The sequence below is a fragment of the Cynoglossus semilaevis genome, chromosome 6 (genome assembly GCF_000523025.1).
Source record: "Cynoglossus semilaevis isolate Cse_v1.0 chromosome 6, Cse_v1.0, whole genome shotgun sequence".
NCBI classification, from domain to species: domain Eukaryota; kingdom Metazoa; phylum Chordata; class Actinopteri; order Pleuronectiformes; family Cynoglossidae; genus Cynoglossus; species Cynoglossus semilaevis.
In genome coordinates this window covers 2,740,977-2,760,024 of record NC_024312.1, presented here as the reverse complement: position 1 = coordinate 2,760,024, position 19,048 = coordinate 2,740,977, and the positions used below count along the sequence as shown (strand labels likewise).

At 45.2% G+C, this 19,048-nt stretch overlaps 5 protein-coding genes across 8 annotated transcripts; 4 read left to right on the top strand and 1 right to left on the bottom strand.

Annotated features, from left to right (window-relative positions):
* The first annotated feature begins 136 nt into the window (after positions 1 to 136).
* Positions 137 to 5,287, top strand: lsm14aa (LSM14A mRNA processing body assembly factor a). 3 transcript variants are annotated; one of them, XM_025056008.1, is made up of 10 exons: positions 389 to 685; positions 1,293 to 1,456; positions 1,766 to 1,916; positions 2,193 to 2,444; positions 2,554 to 2,736; positions 3,184 to 3,340; positions 3,472 to 3,510; positions 3,585 to 3,831; positions 3,915 to 3,981; positions 4,070 to 5,287. In XM_025056008.1, the coding sequence occupies exons 1-9, from the start codon at positions 565 to 567 to the stop codon at positions 3,936 to 3,938; spliced, it is 1,338 nt and encodes a 445-aa protein (XP_024911776.1). In that variant the 5' UTR covers positions 389 to 564; the 3' UTR covers positions 3,939 to 3,981; positions 4,070 to 5,287. The 3 variants fall into 3 exon arrangements, with proteins under 3 accessions (XP_008309430.1, XP_024911776.1, XP_008309429.1); XM_008311208.3 differs by lacking the exon at positions 389 to 685 and adding an exon at positions 137 to 190 and having other exon boundaries at positions 1,277 to 1,456; positions 3,915 to 5,287; XM_008311207.3 differs by having other exon boundaries at positions 3,915 to 5,287.
* Positions 5,288 to 5,843: 556 nt separating this feature from the next.
* On the top strand, positions 5,844 to 11,348 carry gpia (glucose-6-phosphate isomerase a). The gene is made up of 18 exons (XM_008311212.3): positions 5,844 to 6,040; positions 6,864 to 6,954; positions 7,460 to 7,528; positions 7,691 to 7,810; positions 8,074 to 8,157; positions 8,509 to 8,655; positions 8,737 to 8,808; positions 8,898 to 8,942; positions 9,087 to 9,140; positions 9,242 to 9,302; positions 9,377 to 9,420; positions 9,509 to 9,661; positions 9,749 to 9,878; positions 9,962 to 10,038; positions 10,132 to 10,260; positions 10,403 to 10,478; positions 10,580 to 10,646; positions 10,994 to 11,348. Exons 1-18 carry the CDS (start codon positions 5,922 to 5,924, stop codon positions 11,115 to 11,117), a joined length of 1,662 nt encoding a protein of 553 aa, XP_008309434.1. The 5' UTR covers positions 5,844 to 5,921; the 3' UTR covers positions 11,118 to 11,348.
* A 170-nt stretch (positions 11,349 to 11,518) lies between these two features.
* hsd17b2 (hydroxysteroid (17-beta) dehydrogenase 2) lies at positions 11,519 to 14,383 on the top strand. 2 transcript variants are annotated; one of them, XM_025056010.1, is made up of 7 exons: positions 11,519 to 11,886; positions 11,975 to 12,121; positions 12,802 to 13,014; positions 13,086 to 13,271; positions 13,354 to 13,491; positions 13,765 to 14,224; positions 14,281 to 14,383. In XM_025056010.1, the coding sequence occupies exons 1-6, from the start codon at positions 11,724 to 11,726 to the stop codon at positions 14,106 to 14,108; spliced, it is 1,191 nt and encodes a 396-aa protein (XP_024911778.1). In that variant the 5' UTR covers positions 11,519 to 11,723; the 3' UTR covers positions 14,109 to 14,224; positions 14,281 to 14,383. The 2 variants fall into 2 exon arrangements, with proteins under 2 accessions (XP_024911778.1, XP_024911777.1); XM_025056009.1 differs by having other exon boundaries at positions 13,765 to 14,192; positions 14,230 to 14,361.
* On the bottom strand, positions 14,300 to 16,075 carry mphosph6 (M-phase phosphoprotein 6). The gene is made up of 5 exons (XM_008311215.3): positions 15,861 to 16,075; positions 15,404 to 15,516; positions 15,211 to 15,301; positions 15,029 to 15,129; positions 14,300 to 14,704 (listed from the first exon to the last, which is right to left on the bottom strand). The coding sequence occupies exons 1-5, from the start codon at positions 15,906 to 15,908 to the stop codon at positions 14,572 to 14,574; spliced, it is 486 nt and encodes a 161-aa protein (XP_008309437.1). The 5' UTR covers positions 15,909 to 16,075; the 3' UTR covers positions 14,300 to 14,571.
* On the top strand, positions 15,968 to 19,005 carry LOC103379613 (uncharacterized). Its single transcript, XM_008311214.3, has 4 exons — positions 15,968 to 16,081; positions 16,202 to 16,281; positions 17,182 to 17,237; positions 17,403 to 19,005. The coding sequence occupies exons 1-4, from the start codon at positions 15,995 to 15,997 to the stop codon at positions 18,722 to 18,724; spliced, it is 1,545 nt and encodes a 514-aa protein (XP_008309436.1). The 5' UTR covers positions 15,968 to 15,994; the 3' UTR covers positions 18,725 to 19,005.
* The last annotated feature ends 43 nt before the right edge of the window (positions 19,006 to 19,048 follow it).

Sequence of the window (19,048 nt, the reverse complement as noted above, 5' to 3'; positions counted from 1 at the left end):
TCAATTCTATGTTGTACTATGGTCAAGTGATCGTATCACATGAGTTCTCATAATAATAACTATGGTAAATGGCTGTAATCTTAATAAATGTGCTTAGATTTCATATAAATGTTTTTGATTTTTTTAACCGACAAATGAAAAATACACAACGATGCAACATCATGTTCAACGTAATGGAACGTACCAGGAGGTAAATATTCATTGTCTTTTCAAACATATTTGTCAGAACACTTTAATCATTGTAGTTTTATATTAAAAAAATAAGATTATTGTTATTATTTATTTGACTCACAACGGAAAGAAAAATATTGTCTTTTCTATCCTTCATGGATCTTGGCGACGGCGCTTCGTTGTCTCGCGAGACTTTGATTTGCCGTGGTGTCTCGCGCTCTCAGGTATGAGGAGGAGGAGACGCAGCTGTGGCGGCGGCCATGTTGTTTGTGTGATCAGCAGCAATAGCAGCGACAGTGTATTCCCCCCGACACTTCTACCCCGCCGTGAGCGGTTCCCGCACACCGTCCCTCTCGTGTTTTCGCCGGCCCTGCAACGCAGCACAGCGGCACGATGAGCAGCGGAACCCCGTACCTGGGCTCCAAAATCAGCCTCATATCCAAGGCCGCGATACGCTACGAAGGGATTTTGTACACAATTGATACTGAAAACTCCACTGTGGCTCTGGCTAAAGGTGACATGACCGTAAAGGGACTGTTTACAGTCGGACTATTTTAATACGGTGTTACTGTGCCCAAATGATGCGTAAGATTATAAAACATTGGAGTTAGCATACAGAAGATGCTAATTGAATGACAAGACGCTCACACATTAAGCAAACATGGGCTTGCGACCCATTTATGGATCATGACGTACGGTTAAGCGCTTTAATAACTGTGTCGTTATACTTAAAATTAAATAATGTTACTGAATATTGGCAGTATATTTACCTTAGGTTTTCTAAAAGACTATATGTCAAGTGAAATAATTAAAAGCTGTTTTAGCCCTTAAACCCTAAAAGGATTGCAATTCAAATTTTGGTGAAAAGGATAAATTAGGTAAAATATACGAAATGTGTCCAACTATAAAACAAAAGTAGAAAAAAGTAAAAACAAAAATAAAAGTATATCTGGAAAGTAGTCTTACAGGTTTTGCTAGATGGTAAGAATTGACACATTTTTCACAAACTGTAAATGTCATTGTTGCCAAAAAAAACCAGATTAAAACAATATTTATGTTTTAATGACAAATATATAACAGAGACCTGTGTGACATGTGACCACAGCTGTTTTTTCTATCAGTCCGTTCCTTTGGTACCGAGGACCGACCCACTGACAGACCCATCCCCCCTCGTGATGACACCTTTGAGTACATCATCTTCCGAGGAAGTGACATCAAAGACTTGACTGTGTGTGAGCCTCCAAAACAAACCAGTGCATTTCCTCAGGATCCAGCCATAGTCCAGGTACTGTTTTTTTACATTACACAACAAGTACTGATCCAAAGCTCACATCCAATTTCCCTGGTACCAATTCAGACCTATCAACTTCAGTCTGACTTTTCAGTTTGCTTAATGAATGTAGAAGTTCTAGACCAGTACTGTAGTTTCTGGTACGAATTGCTGTGCTATACAAACTCTTAATGGACTACAGAGTATTTAGTGCTTAATGCAATAGGACAGTTTAACTGTTTGTGGCTCTAGGTCGTGTTTGCAGTTCTTGGTGCTACATCCTGGTCCCAGTGTACACGTTGAACCCGTTGTTTTCCTCCACAGTCATCCATCAGCACCAGTTCATCATCTTCTGCTCCGACACAGTTCCAGTCTTCTTCCGCCTATGGTCTTTTCAACCGGGCCCCAGTTCCTGCCTACAACCAGTTCAGTTCCAGTCCCCTGGTGTCGCCTCAGTTTGGACCTGTTGGAGTCGGTATGTTGTCAGCGTGTTTGTGTCACTTCCTGTTTCTGTGCAGAGTCAAGCATGATCTCCAAGGGTTCTGAGTCTCTGAACCTAGCTCCAGAACCACGTTAATCATGCTACAGAATGAGAGGAGGGACCTGTTCAGTCAGACCACCACAGTCTTCCTCGACACCAGAGACTCCTCTTAGTCTGACTCAGTACAGGTGTCTGCCCTAGTGTCTGCATATGTCTGTGGTTCTTGTCTGACAGTGTATTCCACTGTCTCTGTCCTCATTCAATGTCCAGGTCGCAGCAGTCCAGCTTTGGACCCCCTCAGAAAAAGTCCAACCCAGGAGCCGGTGGTCCAGGTAACTCCATCAACTCCGCCTACTGCCTCCTCCGCAGCTCCTAGCTCCAAGCCCACCACAGGCCCTGCCCTTGCCCCTGCCCCTGGTCTAGGATGTTCCCGAAGTCCTGCCCACAATCACACAGCCTTAACCGGCGGTGGACAGGGCAGAGAGAAAGTCCAGATCCAGGATGGCCTGGATTCAAAAAGGGGTGAGACTTGATGAGAGACATCAGTGATGTCACACAGTGATGCTGTGATGTCACAACACTGCCTGTTGTACTAGAGCGATAAAGAATGATGAATCAATTGTCTCCACAGCATCCAACGTGGGGCCAGCCAATCGACGTGGTCGAGGGGGCGGGCACCGCGGCAGAGGGCGATTTAATGTCCGCAGAGATGGGCCGATGAAGTTTGAGAAAGACTTTGACTTTGAGAGCGCCAACGCTCAGTTCAACAAGGAAGAGATTGACCGCGAGTTCCAAAACAAGCTGAAGCTGAAAGGTAACATTATTGTAGTTGTGATGTCCGATAATAACTATTAACCAGCTGTACTACTATGAACTGCCAAAATGCCGATTCTGTTATCAATCAATACTGATATAGTGGGGCAGTGGTGGCCTGGTGGTTGAGGAAGTTAAGTGATGCCTGCTGACTAAACCCCCAAGGGAGATATTGAAATACTATTAAGCGCTTAGAAATATTTGTTTATTTATCTGTACAAACCAAGGGATTGTCCGAGAACAAACCAATAACGATTCTTACAAGTATTAAATAATTATGCGAATATGCAAACCAAGGGATTGTCCGAGGAAAAAGAAATAACGATTCATACAAGTATTAAATAATTATGCGAATATCGGGTCGATATTATTGGACATCCCTAATTGTTGTGTTTGACCACGCCCAGCCCAGTCATTGAGTTAACCTTCATTTCTTCTTCTGCCTCAGATGAGAAGGTGATGAACGGAGAAGAAAAGGGTGAGTCCGGGGTGGAGACGCAGAACAGTGAAGGAAATGCCCATGATGGGTCTGACCCACTCGGCCCAAACTGCTACTACGACAAGTCCAAGTCCTTTTTTGACAACATTTCCTGTGATGACAGCAGGTCAGTGAAATGACTGCAGTGATGTCACAGTGTCAGAGACAACATCTCAGGGTCTAGCCCTAACCATTACCCTGTGTTGTTAGGTGACATCACTGTGATGTCATAACCTATATACTTCTTTGTCTTGTCAGGAAAGCAAATGAGAAAAGCAGAGGCACGGCTTTCCCTCAGTAAGTGTCTATTTTGATCATGTGACATCATTCCCCTCCTGTTGGCTGGTTGTTCTGATGTGACTCCTCCCCAGGGAGCGGAGACAGACTTGGGCCGAGGAGCGCAGGATGAATGCAGAAACTTTTGGAATTCCTTTACGTCATGGCAGAGGGCGCGGCGGTTACCGTGGACGCGGCGGAGGTGGTGGTTACCGCAGCAGCCGGGGCCGGATGTCCAGTCGAGGGTTCTACGGAACGCTGCAGGGGGGAGGCGGCGGGTTCAGGGGCGGGTACAGAGGAAACCAGGCGGGGCGGGAGTTTGCTGATTTGTCAGCGTACAGGGTAAAGGCACACATTGGCAGTCTGGGTGATTACATGTCTGTGATGATGTCATGACCACAGCTGTTTGTTCCCCTCTCTTACAGAAGGACAATAAAGTGTCGGTGTAGTCCGAGGGAGACGCTTCTGTGACGGCACACCTTGAAGATTGTTGTAAATTTGTCACCAGCACTGAACACGACTCAACAGAACAAACACCTGCAATGACGTAACCTTTCCTCTCCTGTTGGTTTGTCCGCAGTACTTCCTGTGACACCTGCCGACCGAGCTTTACCAAGGGGGTGGGGCCACTCTCGGCTTTCTAACCTAAGACAAACGCTGTAGTTTCCAGCGGTTCTCGAAGTCTAAATGATAAATGATTGACAGCTCTGTCTCACCGTAACTGACGCCAATGCGTCTTGAGTCTCAGGTGGAAAAAGTCACGTTCACGTGTTTGTTCCCTTTTGCAGCTGTTAGCTCAGTACCAGAAAATTGCACACTTCTGACAAAAGGGTCGGTGATGCACGCAGAAGAACAACCTGTAATTAGAACCGTGAACCAAAGATTTATTTTTGTCACAGATGAATTGATAAACTTCCTACCAACCTTTTCTTCCACTGCAATTTTGCCTGTGTTTTAAATGCCGTAAATATATGAAATCAAATACTTTATTTAATGTTTTAAAAAATGCAGAAAAAAAGTGACGTAAAACTCCGGAACTTCACCGCCACAAAAATGTCATTTTATCCACACTACAATTTTGTTTTTGCTCAGTTTCTGTGACGGGATATGATTCGTTAAAAGACTAGTCATTTAATGCTGTTTTGGTTAAGCTTCTTACTGCCCCCCTGTGGTCGACAAAGAAAATGTTTGGTTTGCAGTTCTTGCTCTTAAAATTGAAAAATATAGTGATTCCAAATTGTGTTCTTCCGAAAGGCTCTATCGCTAATGCTAACATCCAACGTCAGAGTCGCAGAAACAACAAACTTGGATGAAGGATGGAATAATGTAGGATTTCGTTACAATAATGTTGCATATTCTTCATTTTGGTAAAAAAAATAATCTTGAAACGATATAATCGGTGTAATTCTACAAAGCTGGCCAAAACAGAGATCAGAGTACCAACAGGTGTCGCTGCGGGAAATGTTAATGACATCTGTAATCACAACAAATGTGTTCCTTATATATGCAAACGAAGTTGTGAAAACGCCACTCAATACGAAAAGTTGGAGCGCGGATTAAAGACTCCGCTTCTTTTTACAAATCTACATTCATTCTTTTTGAAACTAAGTTATATCAGAAACTCACAGCAGAAACGCCTGTGTGGTGCAATTGTGAGGGGGAAGTTCCAACAACTATCGTTGTGGGTCTCAAACTCTGGCCCGTGGGCAGCGTCTTCTCAACTACGATTGTTTTATCATTAGGAGCAAAAACATTCAATGGACACGAAAAAAAAAAATCAATAAAAAGCTATGTTTGAGTTCGTGTCATGTGATCTGTGGGGTGACGTCACATCCGCAAGGTTAGAAGGGAAGTTTTGTGATTTTACTCCAAAAGGAGGTATTGAGTTATAAGTTTTTTGTAATATTTTGAGTTTTTTTGTTGTTGCTACCTTTAAGTATTAAATGAACTTTAGTTAAACCTAAGTTATTTGGCTTAGTTCGTCTTTGCGTTGTTTTATAGCGGAGATCATCGTGTAATTAGTAGGATTACATAAATAATTTTAGTTTTGGTAAATTTAGAAAACTCATTTCGATTGTCCAGTTTTTCCGCATTCCTATTTTGTTTTATAACCATTTCTGGGCGCTTTACACAAACTGAGACCATTTACAGCCAGAAATGTTGGTGACCGTGAACACCACAGTATATAGAGACACTTTAAAGTAGCTTCAATGTAAAGTAAAAAATAAATATGACTCGTCAAATAAATAAATAAATAAATAAGCCGGGAGAGTTTAATTCTGACGCCTGGTGGTGGGGTTTAGTGAGAGGGGCGGGGCTAGTCAAGGTCTGCTGTGATTGGCCCTTCACTCCTACACTACTGTCACTTTCTTCATCAACCCAGACAAGCGGGGACAGTATATCTCGTCGACGAGGTCACAACCGGTGGAACCATGACTCTCAGCAGCGATCCGAACTTCCTGAAGCTGCAGCAGTGGTACCAGGCCCATGGCCGCAGCCTCCGCATTAGGTCGCTGTTTGAGGAGGATCCGCAGAGATTCAGTCAGTTCAGGTGAGCCCCAGGCCGGCCACACACGGAGGAAGTGTCCGCTGCTGTGAGGACCGAGAACCTCCGCGTTGACGATGTGGCTATTTTGAAATCAAACGTACCGATGATGAATCGGTTAGCCGTCTGTTATGTGGTCAGTAACTCGTGTATGTGGTGGGTTTAATAACCTCTGCAGTGTTTAAGCGCTGGTTCCGCCTCCCCCTGCCTGGACCAAGGTCATGGCCAGTCCGAACTGAAGTTCGTCTCCCAGGCCTGGTCCAGCTTGTCAGTTCAGCAAGGAAAGCTGAAGACACCAATTCCATTATCGGACACGTGCACTAACTATACATAACACAAGAGTACATTGCGAAGCTAACTTAGGTTAGCACCTGTTAAGCGCCTGTCCGATATTGAACGCAGGCTGAAGCGATGCTTCCTGTACGTGGGAAAGAGGCTACGTGCCTCTGCACACACACACTCCGTACGTGACTTAACGTCAGTCTTCTTTGGCTTCTTAATAATAATAATAATAATAATAACAGTAGAATTTACAACATGAACACAGCGGGTTTGTTTGTTTGGCTTTCTTTTTTTTTTACAGCTGATTCTCCCTCCGTTAGTCAACCCTGGTTATTCACGCGTTAATGTCGGTTACCCAGCTCGGTTCACTGGTTGCTGAACCCTCTCTGTTTGTCCCCGGTTAGTGACTGTCTCTTCAGCCTGATTTCAGCTGTAACCTGATATAGAAACTCTTCTGTTGATGGATCAGTGTGAGGATACGGACGGGCTCAGAGTGCACAGTCACTGCTGCTCCTCTTCATGGTGTGTGTGTGTGTGTGTTCTACAGCACTACACTGGAGACAGACGATGGAGACATCCTGTTGGACTACTCTAAGAACCTGATCAATGAGGAAGTGATGTCCATGCTGGTCTCCATGGTAACCATGTCCCTTCCAATGGATTAAGAAAGACATGCACTTACACACATACCTGTGGTTTGTGTTTCAACACTGTGTGTTCACACACACGGTGTTGAAACACACCTGAAACAAAGGTTTTTTGAAACACAATGTTTCACCATGAACTCACATGCAGGTGATGTAACCAAGGTCGCTGACCTTTGTTACATCACCTGCAGTCAGTCAGATTAGGCACACACTCCACTCCAGTCTACAGGGTCACCAGAGTTTACTGGAAACAGACCATAATATTTCACTCTCCTGTCCAGTTTGGTCTAAAAAACCTTTCAAAATAAAAGCCACGCAATTGTATAGAAAAACTACAATTTACTATATTAATCGACAACTCCCGATCACGTTCAGGATACACTTCTATACGATGTTCTTCTAAATTAAGATACATATATATATATATATATATATTCAGCAGTGTGCATGTTTAACACAAGTGATCTCTGTCTCTCTGTTTCTGTCACGTGCACAGGCCAAGTCACGAGGGGTGGAGGAGGCGCGAGAGAATATGTTCAGTGGAGAGAAGATCAACTTCACTGAGGTACAGGCACACGTTTACTGTTGAACTTTGATGTGTTTCCTCAGTCCTTCACTCAATACTCTTCCTTGTGTCCTAGCTCCTTCAGGATAGAAAAACAAACAGAAGTTCCTGCAGTTTCTCTACTATTTTGTCAGTGTAGCTTTTGTTTGTGTTTGTGTCCAGGGTCGAGCGGTCCTCCACGTCGCTCTGCGAAATCGCTCTAACAAACCCATCCTGGTGGATGGTAAAGACGTGATGCCAGAGGTGAACCAGGTCCTGGACAAGATGAAGGGCTTCTGTCAGGTATCCACGCAGTCTCTCTGAGCACACGTGTGTGTGTGTGTGTGTGTGTGTGGAGGGGAGGGGGTGAGAGAAAATATTGATGCCGACTAGTCCTTGCAAAAAAAAAAAAGGTCGGGGACTGGTGGTCTCCATAAAAAAAACTCTATATATTGTGGTGACTATAGTATCACAGTATATTGTATTGTGTTATGTATTTTATCACCACATTCTTGCCAATACACACCTCAACTGTGTGTACACTGACCTTGGTGTGTCATCCACAGAAAGTTCGCAGCGGCGCCTGGCGTGGCTTCAGTGGGAAGAGCATCACTGATGTGGTCAACATCGGCATTGGAGGCTCCGACCTGGTGAGGAACCACAGTGGTCAGCTGATCAGTTATGGAAACTCATCTGATATACATCATGGTGTGGAATCTCACTGGTGACACCGTGTGGCCAAACCTGAGTGTCTCCTAAACCAAACCTCAGAGAGAAAATCCATTATTTTAATTTAGAGAAACACAAAGTTTAAATGTGATGTGTGTGTGACTCCACTGTTAGTAATTCTTTCATCACATTAACCTCAGTTACACAAAGAGACCAGAAGGGGCAGTAGCAGGATTATATGGATAATAATTATGTTGTTTTTTAAACTTATGGTAAATGGTGGACTCCGCCCACTGTGGGAGTGGCCTATGTAACCATGGTGTTGTGTTCAGGGTCCTCTGATGGTGACCGAAGCTCTGAAGCCGTACTCAGCCGAAGGACCAAACGTCTGGTTCGTGTCCAACATTGATGGCACTCACCTGGCCAAGACACTCGCCAAACTCAATCCGGAGACCACGCTCTTTATCATCGCCTCCAAGGTGACTCCGCCTACTGACACGCCCCTGTCACTGTGTGTCTATCAGGACGTGGGTCTAAATACTGCTGTGTTTTCTTCACAGACGTTCACCACGCAGGAGACCATCACCAACGCTGAGTCGGCCAGAGACTGGTTCCTGCAGGCCGCCAAAGACGTGAGTCGGAGGAGGTTCCTTCATCACTGATGATGTCATAGCTTCACTGGTGATGTCACATCCACCTCATCTCTTTGTCTCCTTCACAGAAATCTGCTGTGGCCAAACATTTTGTCGCTCTATCCACCAACGCTGTAAGTACTTTTTACAGTGTATCCTCAGCGGTGTCTTGGGAGTTGCGGGGGTGATGTTTGGGGGAGGCGGGGATGCAGGAAACACTTCTTGGTAAATGTTTTTTAACAGTTTAACCAACACTTTTTTTTTTTTTTTTTTTTTAGGCAAAAGTCTCAGATTTTGGCATTGACACTCAAAACATGTTTGAGTTCTGGGACGTGAGTATCTGCTCACATGACTTCCTGTTTCTGCTCACATGACTTCCTGTTGCTGATTGGTGCAGTGACTGTGTAACTCCATGTGTGATGTCATGTTTCAGTGGGTTGGCGGTCGTTACTCTCTGTGGTCGGCCATTGGTCTGTCCATCGCCCTGCACATAGGTATGCTGCCCTTTGACCTTAAGTCCTTGAGCCTCTGGACCTTGGTGTGACCTCTGACCTTCCCTGTGTTACAGGCTTTGACAACTTTGAGCAGCTTCTCTCCGGCGCTCACTGGATGGTAAGTAATTCCCATGTTTGCTGTCCCGCCAATGATGTCATCACGGTGGTGAGCTCACCGTCCTTACCCAGCATCCTCTGCTCCTCAGGATCAGCACTTCCTCAATACTCCTCTGGAGAAGAACGCTCCAGTCTTGCTTGCTCTGCTTGGCGTCTGGTATGTGAACTTTTTCGGGGCAGAGACTCAAGCGCTACTGCCGTACGATCAGTACATGCACCGATTCGCCGCCTACTTCCAGCAGGTCAGGAAGGTCACGTGACCCCTCAGCTATGGTCATGTCGTCACCTCTGGGCTGGTGATCAACCCTTTTTCTTTTTCTGCTCCAAAGGGCGACATGGAGTCTAACGGGAAGTACATCACCCGGAGCGGAGCTCGTGTGAACTACCAGACTGGTCCAATCGTGTGGGGGGAACCTGGGACCAATGGTCAACACGCCTTCTATCAACTGATCCACCAAGGTCTGAGCCGTGACGCAGTTACCCATGATGCTCAGCAGCAGACTCTCAGTGATGCCTTCACTGACCATTCACCTTCTTTGCAGGAACCCGTATGATTCCTGCCGACTTCCTAATTCCTGCTCAGTCCCATCATCCAATCAAGGACAACCTCCACCACAAGGTAACGCCCCCTGAGTGATGAATCTCCTTCACTGTAATCAGTTGCTGCTGTTGTGTTCACTGACCCTTTGTTTTTATTTTTTTATTTTCACAGATCCTGGTCGCTAACTTTTTGGCTCAGACTGAAGCTCTGATGAAAGGAAAGACGAGCGACGAGGCTCGGAAAGAGCTGAAAGCTGCCGGAATGTCTGGCGACGCCCTGGAGAAGCTGCTGCCACACAAGGTAACGTCGCTCGATCAAAACACGACCGGTGATGATGGTGTGATGTCATCGATAACATGATGTCACAAGAAGGTGTCAGTGGGATGACGCCGCCTCCACTGTTTTGTCATATATTTATATGTTGACTCCGCCCCCCCCCAAGGTGTTTGAAGGAAACAAACCAAGCAACTCTATTGTCTTCAAGAAGTTGACTCCGTTCGTCCTTGGAGCTCTGATTGGTGAGGGCCGTCACATCACACGCCATCTGTTTTATACCCACTATGATGTCATTTCCTGTTTGAGATCTGAACCATTGCTTTTGTTTTTTGTTTTTTTACAGCGATGTATGAACACAAGATATTTGTCCAGGGTGTGATTTGGGACATCAACAGCTACGACCAGTGGGGGTCAGTGTTGCTCACTTCTTAGTTTTCCTTCATAAGGGGGAGGGACTTAAAAAGAGCTCAGTATTAAAATGTATCTTGAAGTAAAACCAATTATACCGACTGTTTATTGGTAAAGTGTGATGTCACTGCTCAGATTGATGATGTTATTGTTATTGTTTGAACAAACTTTTTTTGTCTCTTCTCTCCTTCTGCTCCTGCTCTGTTTGATTACATAACAACTCCTCCCTCCTTTCCTTTGCTCCTGTGTATCTTTATTCTCCTTCATGTCCTTCCTCCCTTTCCTCCCCCGCTATTCCTCCTCCCACTGCACCTTGTCTTGCTCCTCCCCCATCTCTCCTCCTCCTCAGGGTGGAGTTGGGGAAACAGTTGGCTAAGAAGATTGAGCCTGAACTAAAGGACCAATCAGAGATCTCCTCCCACGACTCCTCCACTAATGGACTCATCAACTTCCTGAAGAAAAACTTTGCCTAAGCCTCACCTGGCCACGCCTCCTCCTGCTCTGCCCCCAGTCACCTCCTCTCCTCTGTCGTTGTCCGACTGAATGAGGATCCAGCACTTTGGTGTCAGTTAGTGGAAAAGTACACACGTACACACACACACGATACACACTCTGAACCACACACACTGGTGTCGTCCTGTTTGTTTCTCGTTGTCTTTGTTGTCATCAGAGTTTTATCGTTAATTAAAGGGATCAATAATCAATCACCTTGTCTTTTCATTTGTAACAGCGCCCTCTGTCTGTGTGAGTAATTAGTCACGCCTGTGGGCAAATCATTCAGGTCAGCGATCAGTGGTCGAACTGTTTCAGAAAGAGCTTCAAACACAGTCCACGGGTGCAACGCTGGATCAGAACTGAGTAGACAAAACTGAAGAAAAAAAAAAAGAAACAATAAAAAGCAACAACAAAACCAAATAAAACAATAAAAAGCAACAAAAAAGACCAAAAACATGTCATTGTTTTTCAGAATTTTCCAGAACTCTTGATCAGTTCCATTGGTCAGTTTGCTTCAGTCAGTGATTGATTTCTGGGGCTCTAAGGTCAGAGTGGGCGTGGCCTAATCATACCTGAACAGGTGAATGTGTGTCAGGAAGTGGGCGTGGCCTGAACAGAACTGTGTGGGCGCGTCCTTTGCCTGGATGAGTCAGCGTCTGCAGGTCAGACCTGATCAGATGAAACTTCATCCACCTCTGAGTCCCAGCTCAGTCTCTCGTCCTCTCACTGATGGAGCTGCGGTCGAGGGTACAGGGGGGTGGAGCTGGGGGTCTCTGGGGTTTGACACCTGTCCTCGTCATACTGGCTGCCTGTCTCTGCTACTTCCTGCTCTCAGGCTCCCTGGGTGCGGACGTCCAGGTCTGCAGCATGACCACAGTGGTGTTAGTGGTGGTGGGCCTGGTGGTGGCGCTGGTGGTGATGGTGAGGAACTTTAGACGAGAAGAGCTGCTGCTGCTACCACAGGGGGCAGTACTGATTACAGGTGAGAGACAACACACACACACACACACACACACTGTACAGACAACACGAGACAGGTGAGAAAATGTTCTGCCAACATCCAAATAAAAAAGAACACAGAAATATTGTTCATGTCTGATGGGCGGAGCTTATTTCCTGTTAGACGAGTATGCATGTGAGTGAGATGAGATAACATTATTGTATGGCTTAGTAAACAAACACACAAACACACACACACACACACACACACACACAGGTTGAGGTGAAACTCAGATTTTATCGTTGTTTTCACTCTGAAGGAGAGAAAGTTCCAGAGAGATCACATGACCTCACAGTGACCACCATGAGAGGTCACTATCTGCTACATCTTCTGGAACACTGGTGCCCCCTGTGGTCAGTTTGTGGTACTGGTATAGACAGTTTGTTGAGGATTTAGCAAATTAGCTAATGAAAAAAAACAGTGAAGGAAGAGATTAATAGAACCAGATTATTTTACAGATTAGATTCTGGGTAAAATATTTAAAAAAAATAATTCTGAGGTGAACCAGGTGGTACTTATTTACAGTAAAATCCTTTTCTTGTTGTTAAAACCAGTAGAGTCGAGGCTGTGATTCTTATTGTTCCCTGACGATGATGTCATTTCCTTTTTGAGGATGCGCCCTTTTCTTGTTGTTAAAACCATGATGTCATTTCCTTTTTGAGGATGCGACTCTGGCTTTGGCCACGCCCTGGCTCTTCAGCTCAGTGACCTGGGGGTGAAGGTGTTCGCCGGGGTTTTGGATGTGAAAGGAGACGGAGCTGAGCGTCTTCGAGGACGGAGGTCTGAGAAGCTGGAGGTCCTCCAGCTGGATGTGACCGTCAGAGAGCAGGTGGAGGCAGCGAGGAGTCACATCTGTGACCAGGTGGGACGAACAGGTGAGTGTTGACGTCAACGTCCACGTTGGTGTCTCACCTGCGTCCTCACTTCCACCCCTCCTGGTCCTCAGGTCTCTGGGCTCTAGTGAACAACGCAGGGATCTTTCCATGTCCAGCAGATGGCGAGCTTCTCCCACTCTCAGCCTTTAGACGCTGCATGGAAGTCAACTTCCTGTCGTCTGTCCAGATGTGTCAGAGTTTCCTGCCGTTGCTGAGACGCTCCCGAGGACGTATAGTGAATGTTTCCAGTCTGGCAGGTATGTGAGGATCCTGCTCACTATTGGTTGGTGAAATACTACAGACTCCGCCCCTTCTGACTCTGGTCCCTCCCCCTTGTAGCCGACTTACATATGCCGCTTATGGCGGCGTACTCGGCGTCCAAAGCTGCCCTCAGCATGTTCTCCAGAGTCCTGAGGATGGAGCTGTCACAGTGGGGCGTCCAGGTGGTCATGGTCCAACCCATGGGATTCAGAACCAGTGAGTTATGAAGACACTACGAGTAAACGATGACATCATGCGTCAGATCTTTCCAGCAACAGTTATCTCCACAGATGCCAAGGAGGATCTTTTAACATTCGATGTGGCTAACAAATTGCTAGTATGCTAAAATGTTTTGCTAATATGTGGAAAATGCATAAAAAGGTTTTACAAAAATGAAACAGGGAAGTTTAACATAAGCTTGAAGTCGCTTATAGACCGACATAGACTTCTAACAATGATGTAACTGATGACATCATTGTTTTCTGGCAGAGCTGTTTGGCAGCAGAGATTACATCAATCAGCAGAAGGCGGAGCTTCTGGCCTCTGTGTCCTCTGAGGCCAGAGAGGATTATGGGACGGCGTACATCTCGTCCCTGCCCGACTGTCTCACGACTATGTCTGACGATACATCGCAGGATCTGTCCCCGGTGGTGGACGCCATGTGTCACGCCCTGCTGTCCGCTAACCCCAGACGTCTGTACACTCCAGGGCAGATGGGATTTCTGCTGCCGTTTCTCTACCACCATTGTCCGGCAGCCATCTTTGATTACATCATCAATTTCATCATCAGATACAGAGAACCGCGTGCGTTTACTGTCCCAGAGTCCAACTGACCCACAAGACACACGCATGAATGACTCCCACGCCAAACCCCATGCAAAAAAATCAGTGATTTTAGCTCAGACCAAAGTCCATAAAATCAGTTCTTGAGTTGCTCATAAAAACTAAGGACTCGATCAGTGATTCCACATAAAATCAGTTATTGAGTTGCTCATAAAAACTAAGGACTCTTTAGGACCAAGCACATGGTTACAGTTTTTATTATAAACTAAGAGACAATAATGAACAGTCATCACTTCCTCTATATAGTAATAAATACTGATGATTGACAGCTGACCAATAATCTGACTCAATGATAAATCAACTCTCTTTCTGCTGCTCAAATTAATACATTTGCGAAAAGTGTAAAATCGTGTGTTTCATAAAAACACTTATTTTCCTTAAAAAAAAACAAAAAAAGAAAAACGTCCAGGATGTATAACAGTCTCTGATTGATTGAAATCCACGTCCTGATATTCAGTCCTGAGGTTTGAGGAAAACTCTCTTCCCATTTGTGTTCGTCACGTTCATGTTGACGTCTTCTTCTACGGCCGCACGTTGGCGCTTCTTTGCAAATTTTCTTTTCATGCTGTCGACTAAACTTTCATACCTGCAGGGGGCGAAAGCAAGGAAGACAAAAAATGAAAAAGAATTTTAAAAATTAAATAAAATGTTGAGTTTCATGTTGAATCTCCTGAGTTGCATTACTGCCACCTACTGGGTCTGTAAATATTGGTCAAGGTCACCTCCTGTGACCTTAAAAATTAGGTGTTGCAGTATCCTGACACTACAACTAACCTTTAAATGATTTTCAAACTCGCAACTAATTTGAGCCCTTGGCTGTTGTTTAGCTCTTGGCTTTCCTTGATCTACATTTACAAATTTAAAGTTCCTGGTCACATGTTCAGTATATAATCAGTGTTCAATCACTTACCTCTGAGCCATCTCCTCGTCGGTCACATCCGTCTGCATCCTGCCCGTCTCCACCTCCTCAGTCTCTGTTTTCTGTTTGGGATTCAGCAGCTCCATCAGTTTCTGTCACAAAAGAGAGAAATAAAAATGCTGAAGAGCCTGGACTCAGATGAACATGTTATAATTAGTCACAGAGACACAAACCTCCACCTCTGGATTAAAACCCCTGAAGGAGATGCGACCAAACACCAGCTCTTCACACGGACCGAAGCTCTTCTCCTCCATGATCAGGTTCCTATGCGATGAAACACATGTTTTTATACCAGTGTTTCGTCACGGCATCTCCCTGTGACATTAAATTGACAAGTTTGTGACTGGGGTTTGGTCCTGAACTTACTCTTTGGCCTTGAGCTCGGGCAGATCCAGGTACCAGTGTTCGTCACTGATGATCCGTTTCTCTTCATCCTCCAGCTGCTTTTTTGTCTCTGCGTCCAGTCCTCGCTGCATGAACTGATAAATGGAAAATAAAATAAAGTTTAAAATAAGCCGAGCGCTAAATTCAAACCACAACCAAGACGGTTTTCTCCATCAGCCGTTTTAACATAAATAAACAGCAGGATAAAACAGCAGCAACGTGATCTCGGTTCAAACTCACTTTACTGTTTGACTCTGCTTTAAATTTAATTCTCTTTTAAACCGTATTATTCAGTGAACCCTGTGTGAGATGCAGAACTTTTAACTTAACATTTAAAGGAAATGGTTGTTCTTTCTTAGACGAACAAGAAGAAAACGCAGCGGTTTTTGACTGGGGTTCTGCTGCTAACAGTAGCTGCTAGCAGTTTCTTCCAACTCACCTTCATCCGCAGCAGGTTTCTAGAAAGTTTGGTTGAATCCCCGCTCATTTTTACCACGGTTTTCCACACGGAGAAGCAGAAGAAAACACAAAGATTCTGCTCGTTCTGGACCTGAGTGTTACCTCCAACAGCTAATGCTAAAGTTAACCACGAGCTGCTGCCGTCGCACACAGAATGAGTCAAACAGCTTCCCAGAACAACCAATCGAGCTCCGATGTCGGGTAATCCGTGTTTATTGTTTAAATAATTGATTTAAAAGTTATATATTCCCACAGATCAGACATTATAAAATAATAATAATAATTATTATAAATTATTAACATTTGAATTTGAATTTAAAGGTAATTTATCAGCTTTGTCGCTGGTTTGATTGGTACCACCTGGTTCTTCAGGTGTCTGTGGACATGGCTCAGCTCAGCAGGTAAAACTTATTTTTCTTACTTATTTAAAACAAACACACTTTTCTTTTTCATACATTGGGTCGTTATATATTTTAAACTACCCACTTTAATTAGTATTTGGTAGCATGGTTAAAGACAGTAAGTAAAACCAGCTGCGCAGACACTTAGTTTAAATATCAAATTTAGCAAATATGAAGCTAACGGTGATTGAGTTGTGTTTACTTCCTGCTGGTTTGGTTCATAGTCTAAATCAGAAATCTCTCAACCACACAGCCGTTGTTGATCCACTGCTGCCTCCATCACTTTGTTATAGGGATGTCCGATACGAACTTTTTGCCGATATCCGATATTCTGATATTGTTCAAACACTCAATTTCCAAACCACTCTATGTGTTGCTGTCACCAACATTCTCCGTTCAACACCCTGATTATTAAAATTCGATTATTCGATTAATTAGATTAATAAAATGAGCTGCAATGCTGCCATCTAGTGACTTTCACCGTCATATGTATATATTTTTTATGTCATATATTTATCCCCCAAACTATTTTTAGGGCACACTTAATTTTGCCAAACCCATTTAGGTTTTCATTATCGTAAGAAAAAACAAGAATTCTTATGCATTCTACATAATTATGCTAATATCGGGACATCCCTACTTTGTTCAAATGTGTTATTTGGTTTTTCTGTCTGAAATCTTTTGTTTCAAAATGACACAAACTGACCAGAGGAGGCAGCATGTTTTTCTGTTTGAAATCTTTTGTTTCAAAATGATACAAACTGACCAGAGGAGGCAGCAGCGGACCTGTATTTTGTTTTGTTCGCTACAGTCAGTTGACTGATAACCGTTCACCTCCGACTGTGAGGTGAACGTCCACGGCCATGTATTCAAATCCACAAATGCGTGTTTTCTCCACAGGTTGTTGCTGCTGGTTTTCACGTCTGTCATCAACGTGTCCTCAGCTGCTCCTGCAGGTGAGAAGCTTCTTCTCCAACAGTCGTTTTCTTTATTATTTAAATCACATGACTGCCGTAAATCCCTTTGTTTCCCACCTCTCAGTAAGATGAGATCAGTTTTAATTTTTTATTTTTATCAGCACAAGGAAGAGGGTAATGGCAGCCTGTTTTTTTTCCTGGTAGGTTTTCGTGTCCTCCATCCTGATCTTCAGAAGAACAGAACTCCAACGATGCTCAGAGGTGCTGCAGGAACATTCCAGAGGGTTCTGCACGGGTCCCGGTCTAGTCCCTGGCCTACAGGCCAGCTCAGATCCTGGACCCCTGTCCAGAGAGAGAGTCAACTTGGTCTGTACCATAGTCCTCAGATCCAGTCCAGACAACCTCGGCTCCAACAGAGAACCTTTGGATTCAGGGTTCCTTTAATCAGGTTGGGTCTGGACCAGAAGAAAAATGGTGGAAGGATTCAACCGAGCAGAACCAACAGAATCGGCCCCTCGTGGTCTCAGGGTTTGAACATTGGTGGAGCAGGGAAACCAAAGCCACCAAACCTCCAGGTGAACATCTTCATACCAGTTCAGGCTGTGACCATCTACAGCAGGAAGGACCCTCGCAAACACCAGGGAACACTGACACCTGCTGGGAAGATTCAGACTAACTGGCAGCCAGGTCCAGAGTCTGACCCCACCCGAAGTGAACGTTTGTGGACACCTGGTGATGTAGTACAACAATCCCAACACCAGGGTCATCGACCCACTCAACCACGATACCCTGAAAACAAACCACCCACATCACTAGGACTCCAGGACCAGCCTGCACCTTCACCCCGACCCGGGACAGTGGAAGAACCAAGACAGTTTGTACCATCGTTCCCAAACCCTTCCCTTCTGAACCGGTACATTTCTAAACCTGCTGTTAGCCAACACCATGGAGAACTTCATACGGTTCCACAATACCCACCACAGGTCCACCATCCTCAGCCCCTAGAACAGGACCATCGTGTTCACACTAACACTGGGGTCCGACCCAGTGGGCCACGACCCTGGCAGCCAGTTACTCTTGACCTCCACTCTCTGCCTGGACTGACAGATTTCAGTCCAAAAGTCCAGAACCAAGACTCTGTGCCTGCTCCAAAACCAGTAGAACCTGAGCCTGCTCCCCCACGGTACCAACATCCAGGATTTATCAGTAGGCCCTCTTCTTTAGGTCCACACCAGCTGGACTCTGGTCGGACTGGACATGGTGATCTGTCCAGTTCGGACAGTCCTGGAACTTTGAACCCAAACCCTGAACACCAAACCCCACCCAGGCTCCATGGACTCGGCAGGAGACCCACTTACACAAAGCTCGTACTTGATGTGGACCACGGAGTGGACCGTGTTCTTGGCCCGGATGACGTTCCACATGAAAGATCTTCCACTGTTAATGACCCACTGGTTCATGGATCCTTTCCCAGAAGTTCTGGTTCTCAGTACAGACGGCCTGAAGGCGGAACTGAGCACTCCTAGTTCCCACTAAGACCACGCCTTCAACACCGGCACAGTCTGACCCTGGTCCACCGTCCTGGTCCACCGTCCTGGTCCACCGTCCTGGTCCACCGTCCTGGTCCACCGTCCTGGTCCATCCTAACACAGTCTGCCTTCTCCACCTGAGTCGATGTTAAAACGAGATGAGGTGGGAAACCAGAACCATGTGATCCTGGGAATCAGACGGATTATAAAATAAAAATTCACAAGAAAATCTGTTCTGTTCTAATGGTTCTCCATGTTCTCCATGTCCCACATGTTCTGACCACTTGTGCTGTGGCCTGTTTAAACTTTTTCCTGCTCGAG

Excerpts from the sequence above, each read along its gene's own strand:
- lsm14aa (XM_025056008.1), top strand. The coding sequence starts at position 565 with ATGAGCAGCGGAACCCCGTACCTGGGCTCCAAAATCAGCCTCATATCC. Across the intron at positions 3,341-3,471 it reads ATTTCCTGTGATGACAGCAG|GAAAGCAAATGAGAAAAGCA; the intron begins GTCAGTGAAATG and ends TTGTCTTGTCAG. Across the intron at positions 3,832-3,914 it reads CTGATTTGTCAGCGTACAGG|AAGGACAATAAAGTGTCGGT; the intron begins GTAAAGGCACAC and ends CCTCTCTTACAG.
- gpia (XM_008311212.3), top strand. The coding sequence starts at position 5,922 with ATGACTCTCAGCAGCGATCCGAACTTCCTGAAGCTGCAGCAGTGGTAC. Across the intron at positions 9,879-9,961 it reads CTATCAACTGATCCACCAAG|GAACCCGTATGATTCCTGCC; the intron begins GTCTGAGCCGTG and ends CCTTCTTTGCAG. Across the intron at positions 10,039-10,131 it reads AGGACAACCTCCACCACAAG|ATCCTGGTCGCTAACTTTTT; the intron begins GTAACGCCCCCT and ends TTATTTTCACAG.
- hsd17b2 (XM_025056010.1), top strand. The coding sequence starts at position 11,724 with ATGTGTGTCAGGAAGTGGGCGTGGCCTGAACAGAACTGTGTGGGCGCG. Across the intron at positions 11,887-11,974 it reads TGATGGAGCTGCGGTCGAGG|GCTCCCTGGGTGCGGACGTC; the intron begins GTACAGGGGGGT and ends TCCTGCTCTCAG. Across the intron at positions 13,272-13,353 it reads GAATGTTTCCAGTCTGGCAG|CCGACTTACATATGCCGCTT; the intron begins GTATGTGAGGAT and ends TCCCCCTTGTAG.
- mphosph6 (XM_008311215.3), bottom strand. The coding sequence starts at position 15,908 with ATGAGCGGGGATTCAACCAAACTTTCTAGAAACCTGCTGCGGATGAAG. Across the intron at positions 15,517-15,860 it reads GAAACCTGCTGCGGATGAAG|TTCATGCAGCGAGGACTGGA; the intron begins GTGAGTTGGAAG and ends TCCATTTATCAG. Across the intron at positions 15,130-15,210 it reads GTTTTAATCCAGAGGTGGAG|AAACTGATGGAGCTGCTGAA; the intron begins GTTTGTGTCTCT and ends CTTTTGTGACAG.
- LOC103379613 (XM_008311214.3), top strand. The coding sequence starts at position 15,995 with ATGCTAAAGTTAACCACGAGCTGCTGCCGTCGCACACAGAATGAGTCA. Across the intron at positions 16,282-17,181 it reads GACATGGCTCAGCTCAGCAG|GTTGTTGCTGCTGGTTTTCA; the intron begins GTAAAACTTATT and ends TTTTCTCCACAG. Across the intron at positions 17,238-17,402 it reads GTCCTCAGCTGCTCCTGCAG|GTTTTCGTGTCCTCCATCCT; the intron begins GTGAGAAGCTTC and ends TTTTCCTGGTAG.